The sequence below is a fragment of the Rhinolophus sinicus genome, chromosome 1, assembly GCF_057876585.1.
Source record: "Rhinolophus sinicus isolate RSI-liver-muscle chromosome 1, RSI-T2T, whole genome shotgun sequence".
In the NCBI taxonomy this organism is placed as follows: Eukaryota; Metazoa; Chordata; class Mammalia; order Chiroptera; family Rhinolophidae; genus Rhinolophus; species Rhinolophus sinicus.
Window position 1 is genome coordinate 190666367 of NC_142501.1, and position 20282 is coordinate 190686648.

The 20282-nt window shown below is 35.1% G+C and overlaps 1 protein-coding gene across 2 annotated transcripts in view; it reads left to right on the forward strand.

Annotated features, from left to right (window-relative positions):
* The window catches only part of ARAP2 (ArfGAP with RhoGAP domain, ankyrin repeat and PH domain 2), a 186826-nt gene extending 173408 nt beyond the window's left edge, over positions 1-13418 (forward strand). For both annotated transcript variants that reach the window (XM_088792544.1, XM_088792541.1), the window contains 3 exons: positions 1374-1437; positions 7532-7666; positions 11211-13418. In XM_088792544.1, coding sequence (XP_088648670.1) covers positions 1374-1437; positions 7532-7666; positions 11211-11594 — 583 coding nt within the window. In that variant the 3' untranslated portion in view covers positions 11595-13418. The remainder of the gene's footprint in view (positions 1-1373; positions 1438-7531; positions 7667-11210) is intronic.
* The last annotated feature ends 6864 nt before the right edge of the window (positions 13419-20282 follow it).

Genomic DNA, 20282 nt, shown 5'->3' on the forward strand with positions numbered 1-20282 from the left:
TTGCTTTTGTTTTCTAGTACATTCTCCACCCAGCCACCAGAGACTTTCTAAAGTGTACCATGTTTCTTTCCTGCTTTCAAAGTGTCCTGTGAATCATATCACCTACAGGAAAAAGTGCACAATTGTTGGCATGGCATGAAAGACCCTTAAATGTGGGCTCCATCAGCTTCATCTCCTGTGACTTTCCTTTTCACTTCCCAACAAAACAATAATCTGTCTTTAGTTCGCCATACATGCCTTGCTGCTTCATAGCTACGTGTTTAACATGTGTGGTCCCCTTACGGAGCCTTCTTCCATATGATATATAGCTCCCTTCCCGCTGTAACCCCAGGTTCTGGCTACTGATCTGCAGACTCTGCTCTCCTCCTTCATTCAAACCATAGCTTAAATGCCCCACAAGTCCTATCAGATAACTCTCACCTCTAAGCAGTATTGATGTCTTCTCTGTATCTACAGGATTTTGTACACATGAGTGTGTAATTAAAATGCTTTATAGAGAGAAGAGTTTTCGTGGCCATGGTGTTGGGAAGAGACACTGTCTTTATGAGAATCTAATGAAGGAAGGAAGAATATTGCAGAAATTTTATTTGAACATTTTTCTGAATAAATTGTTTTTAATATGCAGGAATACAAAAAAAAAAATAGTTACATTGAAATGTCCATTTTCTCGTTTTAAAATCGGTCACAGAACTTTCCTCTTACAGGACACAACCTCCATCTCATCCCCAAGTGTGCTATTTCTATGTTTGTGTTCAACTTTACTTTCTGTTTTTCTCTGTGTTTTAATTTATTTGTTTACATGCCTGGGTCCCCTAATAGACTGTGAACCTTGAGGGTAAGATATCTGTTATATATAAGTTTTCAATAAAAGGTTACTGAATCAGTGTTTTGGACATGCAGTGGTTTTTCACTTTGTTTATTTTTCATGAATCCTTTGGGTATTAATGTTTATAATCATAATGATGGATAATGTCTAAGCCTTTTTTGAAAATCCGCTATTAAGAAAACATGCACGTAGTTTTCTTCTTAGGCTCAGAGTTTCTGGGGAAAAAGACGTTTTATCATCACGCACCTGAAAAAGCCAATGGCATTGACCTTTCTGCCTTTCCAAAAATATTGCTGATCCTTGTTTAGCAGTTACCAAAACTTATAGCTATAGTTTGTTTCAACCAGCGTATTTACACTGTTATTTTGATATTGTACACTTAACAGAAACGTGAAGCAACTTGTACTGAAATACTCCCATTTTGATTGCATTGTCATTAATCAGGAAAACCCAAAGGGGTTTCTGATTACTTAATCACAAAACAAGTACACTGGAAAATAGTGCATTGTCTTCTTGAATTATGTATTTTATAAACCTTGTTTTGCAGGCACCTATGTTGTGATAGTTTACAAACTCAGATGGAGTGGATGGCCAGTATCTTTATTGCCCAGGTATGATATCTGTTTTCACTGTCTAGTAAAGTATGATAATGGTTTATAGGGAATGTTAAAGTGGTGGTGATTTTCGAGTAACTTTTAATGAGTTTTATGCATATGCTTTTTAATAGATGAGAATCCAGATTTATCCATTACTCTTTGAAACAGAGTTTATTCTAACTTTTTGTTGAGGCTTCTTTTTTGCCAGCCCAGGTAGCTCCTTAGGTAGCTTAGGAGACGAGACGTGCGTTGCTTCAAGACGATAGGGTAAGAAAGGAGGGCTTGTCTAAGGTGCCATCCTACCAGAGTCCCACCCTGAACATCCTTTTACCAAAGTGCTGTATTCTTGAATGTTCTCCCTCTGAGCTCCTACTCTCCCCACCCCTGCCAATCCGGAAGCAAGGAACTTACATTTCTTTAATACTTACTGTGTTCTAGATACTTCAAAAAGAGTTAACTCATATAGTCCTTGTAACAAACCATGTGTGGTGTTGCTTATAGATGAGGGAGTAAAGATTAACAAAGGTTCCATCATTTGCTTAGGACCATGTAGTTAGTGGTTTAAACCCAGAGGTGTCAGAAGCCAACACATGTACTCAATTCCCCATTTAGTCTCCTCCCTGGAGGAGGTGTCACTTTTTAGGAGAAGGGTTCAATCGTCCCATTAATAGGATTTGTTTTTTGTCCCCAACCTTGTCTGGCTGAATTCCCAGCAGTGCTTCCCTCAAGAGCATTGAAAATCTCGGGTAACAATTTAGTTGCCGAGGATGTACTTCCCTGTTTCTCTTACAAGTGAGAAGTTAATTCACCCACAAACCTGGTCATTTGTTTTGAAAACCATTTTCTCTAATCATTTAACTGATTAACTTCTCCAGTGGTTAAGAAACACTGTTCTCCTTAGCCTGGTGCCCATTACTTCCTGGGAATAGATTTGTGGAAAAAGGCTGGTTGCTAACTTTTTAGAGACTTTTTTGGGTGACTTTTTCAAAATTCAGATATTCAAGTCCTACTTTAAAAAAACTAGATGTGAAGTATTTTAGTAAAATTGGAACCACATAATCAAAAACCGTTCCAGTGTCTGTTTTGGGTGTAACTAAATTGATTTTTTTGTTGTTTTGTTGATATAAATGAAGTCAGTCGACTAGTTGAAAATCAAGGTATGAATAGCTGGGAAGCAGAGGTTGCTCACAGGACCAAGTTACTTCTCGCTGCCTCCCTATCTTGTGTTGTCTTCGCTCCAGAGATTCAGCCCGATTACCTTTCCTTTGTTCATTCCATTTCTTATGATTAATATGAATACAAAAGTTCTTTTGGATTTAAGAATTTAGTGGCTCACCACCACAGGGAAGGAGGAAAGTAGCAAATGTTAATAGAAATGTAAATATACATACACACAAATCAACAGTAAGTGCCCCTTAAAATGGGTCTTTCTGGTGCCAGGAATACCTTTCTAATATCCATCCCCATCCTCACTTCTGCCTCAAAAGTTCTCTAGGTTTCAGCTTACATGTCACATCCTCAGAGAAACATTCCCATTTTCCAGTTAGACCTGCAGGCTGTAGGCACCTTTAACATCCTGTACTTTGATATTGTAGCAGTAATTAAAGAGCATTTTTGTGTTTAGATTTTTCATTCCTGTCTTTCCTACTAAAATGTAAACCCTATGAGAGGAAGGACTCTGTCAGTTGTATTAGATATATATGTCTGTCTGCATCACAGAACCCGATGCCTTTTGTAAAGTACACAGTTAGCGTGTGTATAACAGGAGAGAAGACAAATAAGTTATCTGATAAAATTTCAAATAGATATTATTGTGACAATGAATAAAGAAGTGAGGGAAAGGAAAGCCAGTGTGACTGAGATAAGGAAGGGTACTCATTAAGAAAGGTTCTCAGGGACTCCCTTTCTGAGTAGCTAACAGATGTGCCTGGAAGGAGGGGGCCAGTCATGCAGGTATTGAGTAGCGGAGGGCACGCCGGGGATGGGGGCCAGCAAGATCCTGAGATGTCATTATCTTGGCTTATTCCATGAACAAAATGAAGGCTTATGTGAGAGAGAGGATGTTATAGATGAGGGCAATGGGACAGACCATGTGTTCCCCGTTGAGGAGTTTGTGTGGGAAGGACTAATCAGATTTATAATTAAAAAATAATTGTGGTTATTTTGTTGAGGCTGCGCTATAGGGTTCAAAGGTGGAAGCTGGAGGAATAGCTAGCTATGTGGAAGAAGAAGACAGCTCAGACTAGGATGGTGACTGGATCTGTTAAGACATGTTCATATTCAAGAATATTTAAAGGTAGAGCCAATACATGCTTGCAGATTGATTGACTATAGCAGTTTGAGAAGAGTAGAAATCAAGGAAAAGTCTGAGTTTTTTGGCCTTGGGCAACTGGCAAATGTAAGTGACATTATCAGAGATGAAGAAAACAATTGACAGTTCTGTTTTAGCCCCATGAAAATTGAGATGCCTATTAGATATACAAATGGATATGCTGAATAGCAGGTTCAATATATGGATGAAAAACCCAGGCAAAACTTTGGGGTGGAAATGTAAATTTGGGAAAAGTCAGTATTTAGATTGTATTGTAAGCCATAGTTTGAGTAAGATCTGAGAGAGACAGAGAGAAGTGGAGCGAGGAGTAGGGAGAAAGAGAAGGAGACGGAAGACAGTAAACCCTGGGACATTCCAAATGTAAAGGTCAAGTATAACAGGAAAAAATAAAGAGCAAACGAAATGAGACGGGTTGAGGATGGAGGAAAAAGCAGGTGATGGGCACAGAATATCCTATCAAGACATCTTGCTATGTAGATAAATGAGGCTGTGATTAGATAGAAATGAGAGGTCAAGGTAGGTTTGGGGGTTTCGGATTGTTTATCTTTAAGATGGGAGAGTGAATATACTTTATGTGCATGCTAATGAAGACAATCCAGTAATTGGAAGAAAAATGTGATAGAGGAGGAGGGAGATTATTATCTCAGAGGCCCTGAGCAGATACGAAGCAATGTAAGTAAGTGCACATTTGTTTTATCACTGCTAAAAACGAAATCATTGTACAACAGAGTGTGGGATATTTGTTCTCAAATTACTGACTATACATTCTGGCCCACTGAACAATTATAATTACAGATATGACTGGAGAAAAGTTATTTGTAATCGGAGCAAATACTGATTGTAAGAGAAGAGAACATTGCTTGTCGGACTATAGATGCAGGGGAGATTGGTATATTTCATGATGGGAAATTGAAATTCTTGGATGATTACTAATAATTTTTTGAATTAAATCCATTAGGTTACCACATGTGAGTCAGAGAGGGATGTTAGAAATACAGAGGCAGAGTAAAAGATGAATCCAGTTGTACTATAGCAGAATGTCAAAGTAATGCTGAGTGCTCACTTGAAATTTAAAGTTACTTCAAGATAAATCTCCAGAGTGATATTCTATTTTCTTTTCCTCCATTAGTTGGTAGACACCCACAGAGTAAACAGCATTGGGTTTAACTAGGTTTAGGACTTCACCAGGCAAGTATCACAGAGGGAGAAGGAACACAGGGCCTGATGATATTTACAAGGATGTGAATATAATGATTGACCATGAACTCTAAGCCAGGCTGTGAAGGAAGTGGGAAAAATGTGGAAAGTAGAATGGATTGAAGGACTCAAGGAGTCTAAGAATACTCAGTGAACAAAACTAAATTAAGTTGGCTGGAAAGATAAGAGGTCAGGGTCAGAAAGTGAGAGGCAGACTCACATTTATTACAGAATTTTTCACCATAGCCAAGGTAATGGAACCAACCTAAGGGTCTGTTGAGAGATGAATGGGTCAAGAATATGTGGTGTCCATACATGATGGAGTACTGTTCAGCCTTAAAAAATACGGAAATCTTCCCTTTTGCAACAACATGGATTAACCTGGAGGGCATTATGCCAGGTGAAATAAGCCAGCCAGAGAAAGACAAATACTGCATGGTATCACTTAAATGTGGAATCTAACAACAACAACATAAAGGGCAAACTCATAGAAACAGAGTGGTTGCTGGAGAGTGGGGGAAATAGGGAGGTCAGTATAAAAGGATACAAGACTTTCAGTTATAAGATGAATAAGGTCTGAGGATCTAATGGATAACATGGTGACTATAGTCGATAACACTGTATCATATAATTTAAAATTGCTAAGAGAGTAGAACTTAAATATCCTTACACACAAAAATATATAGGTAAATATGTTAGGTGTTGGGGTGTTAACTCAATGGAGGAAAATCCTTTCACAATACATACATGTATTAAATCATCACATTGCATACTTTAAATATGTTACAATTTTATTTGTCAATTATACCTCAGTAAAGCTATGGGGAAAGAAAATAAAAAGAAAGTGGGAGACAGAAATGAAGATTTGGGGGTGTGGTCATTGGTTGTAATAATGAAAATATGATCCTCAGCTGTATGTTCCATGCAGTATATAACTTTTGAAGTCACATATACATAACGGTAAATGTTGTCAGAACATACTACTTAGATCGAATGATTCTGCTGTTGGGCAAAATACCTCTGGGATCAATGCAGGGATCAGTCCACTAATTAGCTGTTATTCACAGTGTTGCTTATCATGTCAGAAAAAGAAATGGTGTTTGAAAGCTACTTTTGCTCTTAGGTTCCTCAAAATATCACTTAGTACATGTACTATATATCAGCAAGTAAAAGTATAGGTGTAATTCATAGGATTACCTGATTTCATCCCAGCCAGTTTTCTCCCAGCTTTACATGTTGGGAACATCCCAATTATATAAGATCAAAATTATTTTCACCAAGTTTGGGACCGTGACGTAAAAATAATGTTATAAAGCTTGTAACTTTCCCTCTGATGGAACTATTGCATAATCTACCATGGTAGAGTTGTTGAACGAAAGTGAACGGAACCAAAGTACGTGCTTCACTAAAATTCCAGGGCAGATCTTACGCATATGCACTAAGTTTAGTAATAACAGGACCTATAGTGTAGGGTCATTGAGGGTGAAAGTAGAAAATATATGTATATTGGTAAGTACAAAGTCTAACAGTACGCCCATCAATATAAATTTACTATCATAATGGGTACACAGTCAACATTTGTTGAAATGAATTCTGTGCTATGAAATACTACATTAAAATACTCATTGCAATAAAAGAGCAAGAATCTGTTGAATCTTAAGAGGAAAATAAGAGTAGGCGTTTAGCTATATAGTTTGCCAAATGTTTTTCATTTCATTAGAACATCTGTAAGCTGCTCATTTTATAGTTGGTATTCTGTATTTCTTTCATAGATTGTTGTCTGAAAATCGATGTGCTTTTTCCAACTTCTGACAAGTGAATCCACCCTGAGTAGTAGAAAAATCTTTAAAGATTTTTCTTTTATATGCATATCTCAAGGATTTATCACTCAAGAGCTTAACATTTTTTCTAGTGGATATTTCTCCCCATTGCAAAATTAACTTTTTCTCAGTCATATCTGTAATTGCTCAATGGCCAAAATATATAGTCAATAATTTGAGCTAAATGTGCCACATTCTCTGTTGTATAATGATTTTCAGTATAAATGTGCACAAGGTAACATTTCTTTGGAATTCAATTAGATAAAAAAGGAACATTTGTAAAAGGTCATAAAATAAGACTAATTTTTCTTCTGATAGACATGCCTTAGGTTGACTCTGGATATATAAGGTCAAATGATTACGTTTACACTAAAGTCGTCTTAGGTAGAGACAGAACATGTGAGTGTAGTTACTTTGATTACAGGGCCTAGAAATGTAGACGAGTGTAGTATTTTTCTCCCACAAAGAGATTTACCAGTTTCCTTAAATATTTTCTCCCTTTTGATTGGAAAAGTAGTACAGAAGGCATGTATTTGAAGCTTAGAAATTGAATTGAGACCTCAAAGCTCAGTTCACTTAAGAGTGGTACGTCCTTGAGCAATGCTGTCGCCAGAGTTGACATCATAATTACAGATGGTGTGCTCCTGGAAAGCAGATCATTCAATTTGGATACATGGAAAATGATCCTAGTGACTATATAGCGTAATGTATACCACATAATAAAATCAAACACCGATGACAAGAAATTGTGTTTCTATAGCATGAAAACGATATACGGCCACCAGCTGGACAGGAACGAAAGCGTTCTATAACCAAAAATCCCAAAATCGGAGGTTTGCCTCTAATTCCCATCCAACAAGAGAGAAATGCAGCCCAAGCACGGAGAAATATCGAGGTAGGTTAGGATTTTTTTTATTATTAATTATAGCATTTGTTTTCTTATGTCTTATGTGATTAAGTGCATACTTACTTCATTGGCTTCAAAAGCACAGCAATAAACACCTTGAAAGGAGTAAGAAAAGTCACATCCATCAGGAAAATATTATGAACAACCCTATGACACTTTCTGGAGTTTTGCATTTTCTTAACTTCTCTTCGATGATTAGTTTTAGTAATGGCACTGACCACCCAATTAAATATGCACAATACCACTTATTGTCTTATCCATAAGGTAGCCAAGCAAATAGAAGTTCTGGTGATAAAATCAGTCGCAAATTAGTCTTACAACTTTAATTATGACAACCATAGGAGCCCATGGCAGAATATGTCTGGAGCCATGGTAACTAGACTTTCTAGTAACACAGTCAAATTCCAGTGGTTTGAGAACCAGTGGAGTGTCCCAGGTAATTTAAGGAACTGCAAGATAACCCCTGAGCATCAATAAAGATGATTTGGCATCTTTCATGAAAGCTGCTATTTGTTTCTCTTCTCACCTTGAGGGGCGTGGAGAACACAAGTGGCATCAATCTTGACTTGAAGTTCAGTCTCTTCAGGAAAGGACATAGGCTGTTTACACTCAAAACTCATTAGATACTTTGGGACTGATGCATGTTTCAGTGCCTCGATTGAGTGCCTCAAGGCAAAAAGAAAAGCATGTAAAATATATTATTTCTTCTTTGAGGCTCGGTTTGGAATTAATAAGCTGTTTGAATTTCTTGCTTTCCAAAGAGACATACCTTTTGAAAGGCTAAAACCGTTTTAATTTAGTGGTCATATTTTTAAAAAGATTTTTCCCATACCTGTCTTTCCTATCTTTCCTTGTACATTTATCCCACTACTGTATTCCTCTTTTCTAAAAGATAAAAGCTTTGAAAATAACGGTTTATTACCTTGGTGGCCTGCTCGGTCCCCCTGCACTGATGTAATCAAAGGGAAGAACAAGACTCCAAGAAATCATGAGCTTGTCCTGCCTGCCATTCTGCGTTTACAGGTTTTCTTGGTGATAAACTGCTCTGCAGAACTATGGCTTCCTTAGCTAACCCAGGAACTCAGGTTAGGAGACACAGGTTGAAGAAAAGAAGCAAACAGAGGACGTAGATATGCCCTATTGTGAATCCAGCTTCTCCTGACGTGGCCTTAGGATCAGTGATGGAGCAAAGCAAGAGATTTATTATTAAGATCAAAATCCATTACCCAGTATCCAGTAAAGCATTGGGATGATAATTAAATATGTAATTGCTTGTTACCTTATCCGAAATCCATAATTTCAGAGATAATTTTTTTAGCATACTTAGGAAATTTTCAAAGGCTCTTAAAATAATTCTGTGAAGTAGTAATTAATGGAAAATTTATGAATATTTCAGCCAAGATTTTTTTGTAAATTTAAATGTGATGTGGTGATTCAACATATTGGCAAAGAATGTTTTAAAATATTTCAGTGCTAGAAAACATGTTGAAAGTTTAAAAAGCATTAAAACAAAATTAGTGAAAACTGTAAATTTTTCCTCTGAACCATAAAACTCCTAGAAGATCACATAGGAAGTGAACTTGGACATTGCTCTTACGGACATTGCTCTTAGGAATGTGTGTGTGTGTGTGTGTGTGTGTGTGTGTGTGTGTGTGTATATATATATATATATATATATATATATATATATATACACCTTGGGCAAGAGAAAAAAAAAGAAATGGGACTACATCAAACTATTTTGCACAGTGAAGGGAAACCAACAAAATGAAAAAAACAGCTTACTGAATAGAAGATATTGCCAATGATGCATCCAATAAGGGGTTATTATCCAAAATATATAAGGAAATCATACAACTTAACACCAAAAGAACCAGTCCAATTAAAAAATGGGCAGAGGACCTGAATAGACATTTCTGCAAAGAGAACATACAGATGGCCAATAGACATGTGAAACGATGCTCAACAGCACTATTCATCAGGGAAACAGAAATTAAATTATGAGATATCACCTGTCTGAATGGCTATCAATAGGTCAACAAACAACAAGTATTGGCAAGGATGTAGAGAAAAGGGAACCCTCATGCACTGTTGGTGGGATTGCAAATTTGTGTAGCCACTGTGGAAAACAGTTTGGAGGTTCCTCAAAAACATTTTAAATAGAACTACTATGTGACTCAGCAATTCCACTTCTGGGTATTTGAAGAAATCCAAAGCACTAATTCAGAAAGATATAAGCACTCCTGTGTTCATTGCAACATTATTTACAATAGTCAAGATATCAAAGCAACCTAAATGTTATTTGACAGAAAAAAGAATGAAGAAAATGTACATATATACAATGGAATATTACTCAGCCATAAAAAAATGACAGCATGGATGGACTAGAAGATACTATGCTAAATGAAATAAGTCAGACAGAGAAAGACAAATATAATCTGATTTCACTTACATGTGGAATCTAAAACAACAAAATAAATGAACAAACAAAACAGAAACTCATAAATACAGAACAAACTGATGATTGCCAAATGGGAGTTTGAGGGGCAGGGTGAAAAAGGTGAAGGTGACCAATTGTCAGCTATAAAAACAGTCACAGGGATGTAATGTACAGCATAGGGAATATAGTCAATAACATTGTGATGACTGTGTATGATGTCAGATGGATACTAGACTTGCCAGGGTGATCACTTTGTATGTTATATAAATGTCTAATCATTGTTTTGTACACCTGAAACTAATGATATTGTATATCATCTATAATTGAGAAAAATTTTTTTTAAAAAGGAAGTGTAACTCTATACCATTGTAGGTGTTATCACAATGCATTTCCAGTACCTATAGGCCCTTATAGTTTACTGAATGAATGTGTTCTCTAATCCACTGATCCAAATGTGGGTTTTAATACATATATATCTATGTATATGGATAAACATTCTAATTTTTTAAAAATATATCTGTGGGATTCTAATAGATATGTGGGAGGAAAGATTTCACTAAATATTTTTGGAGGAGAAAAAAAAAACCAGGAAAAGAAATTAAACAGATTTCTCTGCCATAATACTTCTCATCATCTTTAATAAGCTAATATGTAATGTGAATCTCAAAGAGGGGGATGTAGGACAGAACATTTCCCTGAGTCACATGCCACAGAAGCAACCTTTTTTCTCAGTGCTGTGAGTACAACGCCGTAGGAGTTACTGAACCATGAACATGCGACACATCCAAGCAGAAGTGACCTGAAAGAAGCAAGTTTGAAATGAGTCACTTTAAGCAACTAACCTGAAAGCCATCTTTGAAGTGCTATGTTAAAAGCATATTAAAATGAATTTCCATGGTCTACATTTTAGTTGATTTTGTAGCCCTAAGATCAGTATATAAATTCAGACATGCTGTTTGTGTCAAAGTAAAGTTAGAAACCTGAATCGTAGAAATAAGCTCTAAAAAGCATCAACGTTCATGTGGTATGTGTTTTTTAAACATAAATTGTGCCAATCCTCGCTTTCCTGTGAGACATTTTATTTTATTTTAGAGTGCGAGAGCAGAACTGGAAAAGCTGCGACTCAGTGAGAAGCATGATACAGAGCCTGGGGACAGCACGTTGGAGGAGAGAGCTTCCATGGTGGCCCACTGCCTGGAGCACAGGGATAGTAAACTTCGAAATCGAACCCGAAAACATCGGAGTTTTAACTGTCTAGAGGACACAGAGGCTGAGGTCCTCCCTGGGCAGCCGAAAGGCCAGAAAGGCCTAAGGACATTAAGGAAGAATGAGGACAGGAACGGCAAAGCTACTTTGGCCCCTGATAATAAGTTACCGTCAAACGTCATTGAAGAACTTAGCGTGGTTCTACAGAGATCAAGAACCCTTCCAAAAGAGTTACAGGATGAGAAAATCTTGCATAAAGAAATCAAATGAATTGTCTTACAAGTTTTTTAATATTGTGTACAATGTTTGTGTGCAAATCAGAAACCAAACTATAAGATAATTCATGGTTGGCGAGATTTGTCTTGCCTAGGTAAGCGTTTAAAAATATATATGTATATATGTGATAAGTGTAAGATTAACTTTATTATGGTCTGAATAGAGCTTGTACAGTTCATCTGTATTAATCTTGTGTAAAAAGGCGTTGGGTTACTTTGAGTGGCCAACCTTTTAAAGTAGCTGTCTGTTAAGTGGTATAATTTATGAGCAGAAATCTCAAACTGTACTGTATTGTATAAAATGCTGTTTAAATGAAGCTTATGAAGCTATATGACACATGTAACACATTTTGCACTTTGAGAAACCTTGTATATTAAGTTACCATATGTTTTTAGGTTTACATAGGGTCCACCTTAGGGAAAAGAAAGGGAAGTAAGTTGAAAAGAGGAGGATTGATTTTAGGGACTGCCTAAAAGCCAAGGAGATCAGTTAAGATTGATTCTAGTTCACTGTTGACCAGAACTTGAGAAAAGAGTCTCATGACTAAGTGTTTCCTAAGGGTAACGTTCAGCCAACATACATGAATACTGGCACTGACTACTCTTACTTACGGTGTTAGTGAAGCAGCCGCAGTAAACATTCACTACACTTCAGTTCTTCGTGGGTGGCTGGTAAGAAGCTTACACCACATTGAAGAGATTGCGTGCACGTGACGTGGCGTAGATGCCATCTACACTGCTGCTGTGCACAAGACCTTTTCTTTTTTTTTTTTTTTTTAAGAGTTCCTTACTGTTGTTTTGCTATGAACAAAATTCATCATCCCAGGGTTTTGCTATTGTTGTTTTTTGTTGTCATTTTACTTTGTATGTTCATTTCTTGTTATGTTAAGTAAGGTTTGTAATGTGTTTCTCTTTAATGTCAGAATTAACTGGAAGTATACAACACATGGCCATTTTGCTGTGGGAGATGGTTTAACTCTACTACATTTATGGGGGCTACTAGTCCACACCTCGTCTCTTTCCTTGTTGTTGTTAAAACAGCAGTAGTCTAGTCCCTGTACCTAGTAAATCATGACAAAGCCCTCTAATTTCCATGGGAGATAAGACACTGAGTTGGTGATTTTCCTAAAACAGACAATACTGCTTACAGTTCACATCAGGGACAGCACTTTTCAGCAGTTTCTGTTGAATTTTATCAGATCTGATGACTTTTGATTACAAATTATTATATGTAGCTAAGCTTTATTCCTAGCATTTCTCCTCTCCCCCCCCCCTCTGTTTTTCATGTGTTTAATCAGAATTTGTGTACAACGGCCCATACTTCGGTCAGTCCAATCATATAACAGTAATATGCTGTTAAACGCTATGAATTTCTTCATTGTAATGTACTGATCACTTATATTTGGTGGGAATAAAATTGTTTCCCTTGGGTATGTGATATTTATTCTTTCAATTCTAAATAGATTGGAATTTAAAAAAAAAAAAAAGAAAACTGCAGGTCAGTTTATGAAATAGGTGGCACTAGTGAGGCATCTTCATAGTTATTTAGGGGGAAAGACCTAAAATAAACTATTATTCCTAATAAATAATATTGATGTTATGAAGCAAGGAGTCATATGAAAATTAATGTTTGACAGTGAGAAAGTATCTGGAGTTTTTACCTGTGTTATCTGAATATTTTTGAAATGAGGTTAAAATCCAATGGCTTCTGTTTGCCTTCCTTTTGCTGTGTAATTGTGTCCATTTTTCAAGTGTAAGATAAGGGCTAATGATGACATCTCATATTTTGAGTAAAAATTAAAATTGTTTTACAGGTTCACTTGAATGTGACTGTTTCTGTTATTTTCAGAAGTTGAAGGTTATTATGAAATAAATCAAATATATTTTCTTTCCTTTTTTTCCCTCTTTAAAAATTTGAATTTAATACGTACTTTAGACTAGCTCTGTCATTTTTTCAAATACATCAATATGAATAGTATCCTATTTTTAAATGATGAATATATGCACACATGACATGAACAGGTTGATGGTACTCTAACTCATTTTTATAACCCTAGTTATTTGCTAGACATTGCTTTTAAATATTTGACTTCTAAAATCATTACCTGATGATTTATCAAAGTGGCACTGAGAATTCAAAACTAAGCAAAAGTAATTGAAGCAAAAATATAACTTGTATACATAACTATATTATCTGCCAATTTGTATTGTTTATATGAGAATTTTTTACATAAACTATTGCAAAAGGAAATGTTTTTGAAAATGCATCACATTTATGTGGACAGATTGCGGTATCCAAATAATTGTGTGTTTTCACAAGCTTTTGATAATCACTCTGGAGTACTTATTACAATGTTACCTCGGTTTTCGAACATAATCCATTCTGGAAGACCGTTCGAGTTCTGAAACGTTCGAAAACTGAGGCACAGTTTCCCCATAGAAAGTAATGCAAAATGGATTAATCCATTCCAGACCTTTAAAATGAACCCCTAAAACTGCAAATTTAGCATGAATTTTACTATCTAAGGATACCATAGGTCCATAAAATTTACGGCGTTTGTAAACCGAAGTGTTCGTCAATGGAGACGTTAGAAAACAAGGTACTACTGTATATCAGACAAAGTAGACTTTAAACAAATAATGTAATAAAAGACAAAGGCACTACATAATAAAGGGATCAATCCAACAAGATTATATAACATTTGTAACTATATATGCAGCTAAATATATAAAGCATATATCAGCAGACCTAGAGGGAGAAATAGGCAGCAATAACTATAATAGTAGGGGACTTTAATACCCCACTTACATCAATAAATCATCCAGACAGAAAACCAGTAAGAAAACATAGGCCTTAACATATCAGACCACTTAGACTTAACAGATATTAATTAAGAGAACATTCTGTCCAAAATCAGAAGAATACATCTCAAGTGCACAGGGAACAATCTCCAGGGTAGATCATTGTTAAGCCACAAAATAAATCTGATTATATTTAAGATTGAAATTATGTAAACTTCTTTTCCTACCACAATTGTATGAAACTAGAAATCAACAACAGGAAGAATACTCACAAATATGTAGAGATGAAACAACATGCTACTGAACAACCAATGTGTCAATAGAGAAATCAAGAAATATCCTGAGACATGAAAATGAAAATACAACATACCAAAACTTATAAGATGCAGCAGAAACAGTTCTAAGAGGGAAGTTCATAGCGATAAATGCCTACCTCACGAAACAATAAAAATCTCAAATAAGCAACCTAATTTTACACCTCAAGGAAATAGGGAAAAAAACACACAAACAAACCCAAAGTTAGGAGACAGATGGAAAGCTCATAAATGAAGAACAGGGTGGAATAAATGAAATAGAGACTAAAAAGACAGTAGAAAAGGTCAATCAAACTAAGACATGGTACTGTGAAAAGATCAACAGAATTGGCAAAACTTGAGATAGACTCACTGAAAAAAAAAGAGGACTCAAGTGAATAAAATCAGAAATGAAAAATTAGATGTGACACCTGATAACAGAAATACAAAGGATGTACTATGAACAATTATCTAACAAATTGGACAGCCTAGAATGGATAAATTCCTGAAAACATGCAAACTTCCAGACTGAATTATAAAAATCAGAAATCTGGATAGACTGATTACTAGTAAAGAGATTGATCAGTAACCAAAATCTTCCAAACAAACAAAATCCAAGATTAGACAGCTTCCTTAGTGAATTATATTAAACATCCAAAAAATAAATACCAACCCTTCTCAGACTCTTCCAAAAAAAAAAAAAAAAAAAAAAAAAACAGAAGAGGGAACACTTCCAAACTTATTTCATGAGGTCAGCATTATCTTGATACCAAAACCAGAAAAGGACACCACAGGGAAAAAAAAAAAAAAAAAAAAAAAAAAAAAAATATATATATATATATATATATATATATATATATATATATGAACATAGATGCAAAATATCCTCAACAAAATATTAGCCAGCCAAATTCAACAATACATTAAATGGATCCTACACCATGATCAATTGGGATTTATTCCAGGGATACAAGGATCACTCAACATCTGCAGAAACAATCAGTGTCATACAATACATGAACAAAATGGATAAAAATCGTGATTATCTCAACAGATGCAGAAAAAGTAATTGACAAAATTCAACATCTATTTATGATAACAATTCTCAATAAACGGGGTATAAAGTGAATGTACCTCAACATAATAAAGGCCATATATGATAAGCCCACAGCTGACATCATACTTACTGGTGAAAAGCTATATGTTTTTCCTCTAAGGTGAAAAACAAGACAAGGATGTCTACTCTCACCGGTTTTATTCAAAATAGTATTGGAAGTCCTAGCCAGAACAATAGCAAGATAAAGAAGTAACAGACATCCAAATCAGAAAGAAAGAAGTAAAACTCACTATTTGCAGATGACATGATATTATACATAGGAAACTAGTCTAAAGACTCCACAAAACAACAACAAAATGCCAAACAAAATTAAAAAACCTGTTAGAAATAATAAATTCAGTAAAGTTGCAGCATATGGAATCTATATACAAAAATTTGTTGCATTTGTATACACTAGCAATTAACTATCAGATAAATTAAGCCAATCCCTTTTACAATTGCATGACAAAGAATAAAATTCGTAGAAATGAATTTAACCAAGGTGAAAGATCTGTATACTGAAAACTGTAAAACACTGATGAAAGAAACAATTAAATGGAAAGATATTCTGTGCTCATGGATTGGAAGTATCAATATTATTAAAATGTCCACACTACCCAAAGCAGTCTACAGAACCAGTGCAAGCCCTATCAAAATTCCAATAACGTTTTTCACAGAACTAGAGCAAGCAATCTTAAAATTGGTATGGAGTCACAAAAGGTCCTGAATAGCCAAAGCAATCTTGATAAAGAAGACTAAGCTGAAGGCATCATACTTCCTGATTTCAAATTATATTTACAAAGCTTTAGTAATCAAAACAGTATGATAGTGGCATAAAAATAGAAACAGAGATCAGTGAAACAGAATATAGAGCCCAGAAATAACCCCTCATATGTATGGTCAAGAATCTACAATGGGGAAAGGACAGTCTCTTTAACAAATGATGTTGGGAAAATTGGGTGGTCATATGCAAAATAATGAAACTAGACTACTATCTTACACCATACACAAAAATTAACTCAAAATGAAGTGAATTTATAGACCTGAATATAAGATCAAACCATGAAACTTTTAGTAGAATACATTGGTAATCAAATGTTGTTCTTGACTCCAAAGGAAAAGTGAAAATAAGTGGGATTACATCTGAATGCTCTTCAGGCATTAAAAAAATAAAATCTTGCCATTTACAACTACATGGGTGGGCCTTGAGGACATAATGCTAAGTGAAATAAGCCTGACAGAGAAAGACAAATACCATATAATCTCACTTGTATGGGGAATATACAAATCAAGCTCATAAGTACAGAGAACAGATAGGTGGTTGCCAGAGGCAAAGATTGGGGGGTGGACAAAAATGGGCAAAGGGGGTCAAAAGGTACAAACTTCCAGTTATAAAATAAGTTATTGGGATGCAATGTACAGCATGATGATTACAGTTAATAATACTATGCTGCATATTTGAAAGTGGCTAAGAGAGTAAATCTTAAAAGTTGTCATTGCAAGAAAAATAAATTTTTGTAACTGTATGGAGACAGATGTTAACTAGGCTTATTGTGGTAACCATTTCTTAATATATACAAAAATCGAATCATTATGTTGTACACCAGAAGCTATGTAATATTACATGTCATTTATACCTCAATAAAAATGGAATGAAATAAATAAATAAATAAATAAATAAATAAATAAATAAATAAATAATGAGATCTGCCACATAACCTCACTTCAACTCAGTCCCGACTGGTTCACTGTCATCAGCCTCATCTCTGCCAAAACATAAAAAGGTGCATCCTCTCTGGATAATATTATCTCAAGTTTCAACAAATTTTTTTTTTCCACTGTTTTGCATCAAAAAACAAACAAAAAAAACGTACTTGAAGAGACAGGAGCCTGTGAATAAAGCACCAAGAGAAAAAATAAAAAAGGGAAAGAGATCTACAAGTGATCAAGCTATTAGAATTACCAAACAAGGACTCAATGATAACTATGATTTATATCAAGAAAATAGAGGAAAAGCTGGATAATTCTGGCTGAGCATTAGAATCTAAAAAAATGAAATAGAAATTCTAGAGTTGAAAATACAATAACGAGTTAAAAATAAATGGGTTTCACAAAATAATAGACATGTGCCAAAGTAGATTAATGAATTGGAAGACAGGCTGTGTGTGTGTGTGTGTGTGTGTGTGTGTGTGTGTGTGTGTGTGTAAGAAAAAGCAGAAAGAGACATATAGGACATTGTGAAAAGGTCTAACATTATGTAATTTGATACATATGTAATCCGAAAGGAGAGGAGACAATCCATACTTAGGGAGGAGGTAATACTGAAAGAGAGGATGGCCAGGAATTTTTCAAAACTGAGAAGAGCTATCAACCAACAGATTCAATAAGCTATCCAAACTCTAAGCAAGGTAAATACAAAGACAACTGTATATAATATCATAGGAAAAAAATAGAGAAGAAAAAATAGAAAAATAAAATCTATTTAAATGATCCAAAAGAAGAAAAAAGAAAAAAGAACATAAAACAGGTCAAACCAAAGACAAATAGTAAAGTGGTAGAAATAAGGCCAAATATAATGATCTCAAATGCAAAATAACTAAACAATTCAATTGAAAGCAAACAACAAAACCTATGTGTTTGTTGCTTCTAAGAGACTCACATTAAATATAAAGACAGATGTTGAAAGCAAAAAGTTGAGGAAAAGATACTCCATGCAGACACTAATCCAAAAAAAGCTGGTGTCCCAATACTAATATATTAATAAAACAAAGTTAACTTGAAGGTCGGAAGCATTACATCAGATAGAGAGGAATTTCTTATAAAGGAAGATATAAATGAATAAAATCCTTATATCTCCCATACAATTGTAATGCAAATTTCAAAGTCCAGGATCAAACTCACCCTGTTAGATACCACCTGAACAGGTAAGAGATCATTATGCCATATTTCATGAAGCTGTTTACACGATTGAAGACATTGCAGTAAGTCTGTAAGTTTCCTACCAGCTACAATTTTTCCTTTTGGTGCTTGCTCTCACAAATAGAGTCTACTTGGTCCAACTCATAAGCAAGGATAAGAGATTACAATGACAAAGAAAGAGTACTTAACCTGTCCACTAACTGAAAATGTCTTAAATACCTTTTCTAATAGCTCTACAAGATCTAACTAGGGACCCACCTGAACAGAGAAGGATTAAGCTAGTAAACACTCCTCTTTTAAGGAAAAGATTTGCCACCTAACAACTATTGAGATCATTCGTGCTTTGAAATAAGCAATCAATCGCCTTGGTGGTGGATGCCTTCTTCTTCCCGGGTACTATAATGCTCTCATTGCCTTTAAAAGCTAAAGAAAAGTGCATCTTTCCTACTGCAGAAAGATGCAAATTCCCATTCCAAAGATGGAGAGGATTAGTTGCAACACTCAGAGCTATCAGCCATTGCCAAAATCATGAACTGTCAGCTCACTTCTGTTGAATTCCTTTTATTTACCGAATCCCAGCAAAATAAGGCAACACTTTTCTTCAATAGTGCATCTGGACTTCATTCTAAATGTTGGATCCACTTTCAGGTTTCTCATAGCTCCCATGGGGGAATATCTAAGACTCGTGTTTTTGGAAGTGTCAACTATGACCCAGATCAAACTCTGCAATTGTACCCTGGCTCCAGGGCAGCTGTATGCACACCTCCACACGCTTTCTATAAATGGTTCCCCAATAAAAGGGCATACTTATATTTTTATATTGAAAGTGGTTTGGAACCTGTTGGAAATAACCGATAAATGAGGAAAGTTGTATTAAGCCTAGTATTTCTTAATCATTTTCTACCCAACTGTTCAATTACTCTCAATAAGAAAAACAGAAATCCTTTAGTGAGAGTTATTTCTTCTTTGGCAGATAAATTTAACCTTTGTTACTAAGTACTATGTCTGGCTTGCCTTTTCATTTATGTATTATTCTAACTATGCACGAATTCTTTACTCTCCATGAAATAAAATTATAAAATTAATTTACACAAATAACTGAAATAGAATGGTTTAGTCAGTAGTCTTCCAACAAAGAGTTGAATAAGGGAATTAGACATCTAACTAATACTTAAAAACAAATTAGAAATTACACATTTGACATGCTAGATCAAATTTCTAGAGATGAGATGGTTATTAAAAGTATGATTTCACAAAACATAATGACCTTCTATTTTGTTCTATTGCATGAAGAATAATGTTTGTACACAGGCAAAGAATGCTATACACTCATTCTAGATAAATCTGATCTTAATCTAAAAATTTATAATTGTATTATAATGTTACCTGAATTGAGGCTTCGTTATAGGGCTTTAGTGAAATAACTAAACATAATTTAATGACAGATGTACTCATGTCTATAGAGGGATTCTAATATTTAAAATATTTTAAATGTGTTCTTTATACGACCAATACAATTTAAATACTAGAAACATTTACATCATTTCTATCAGTTGACTGTTCAAATGACAAA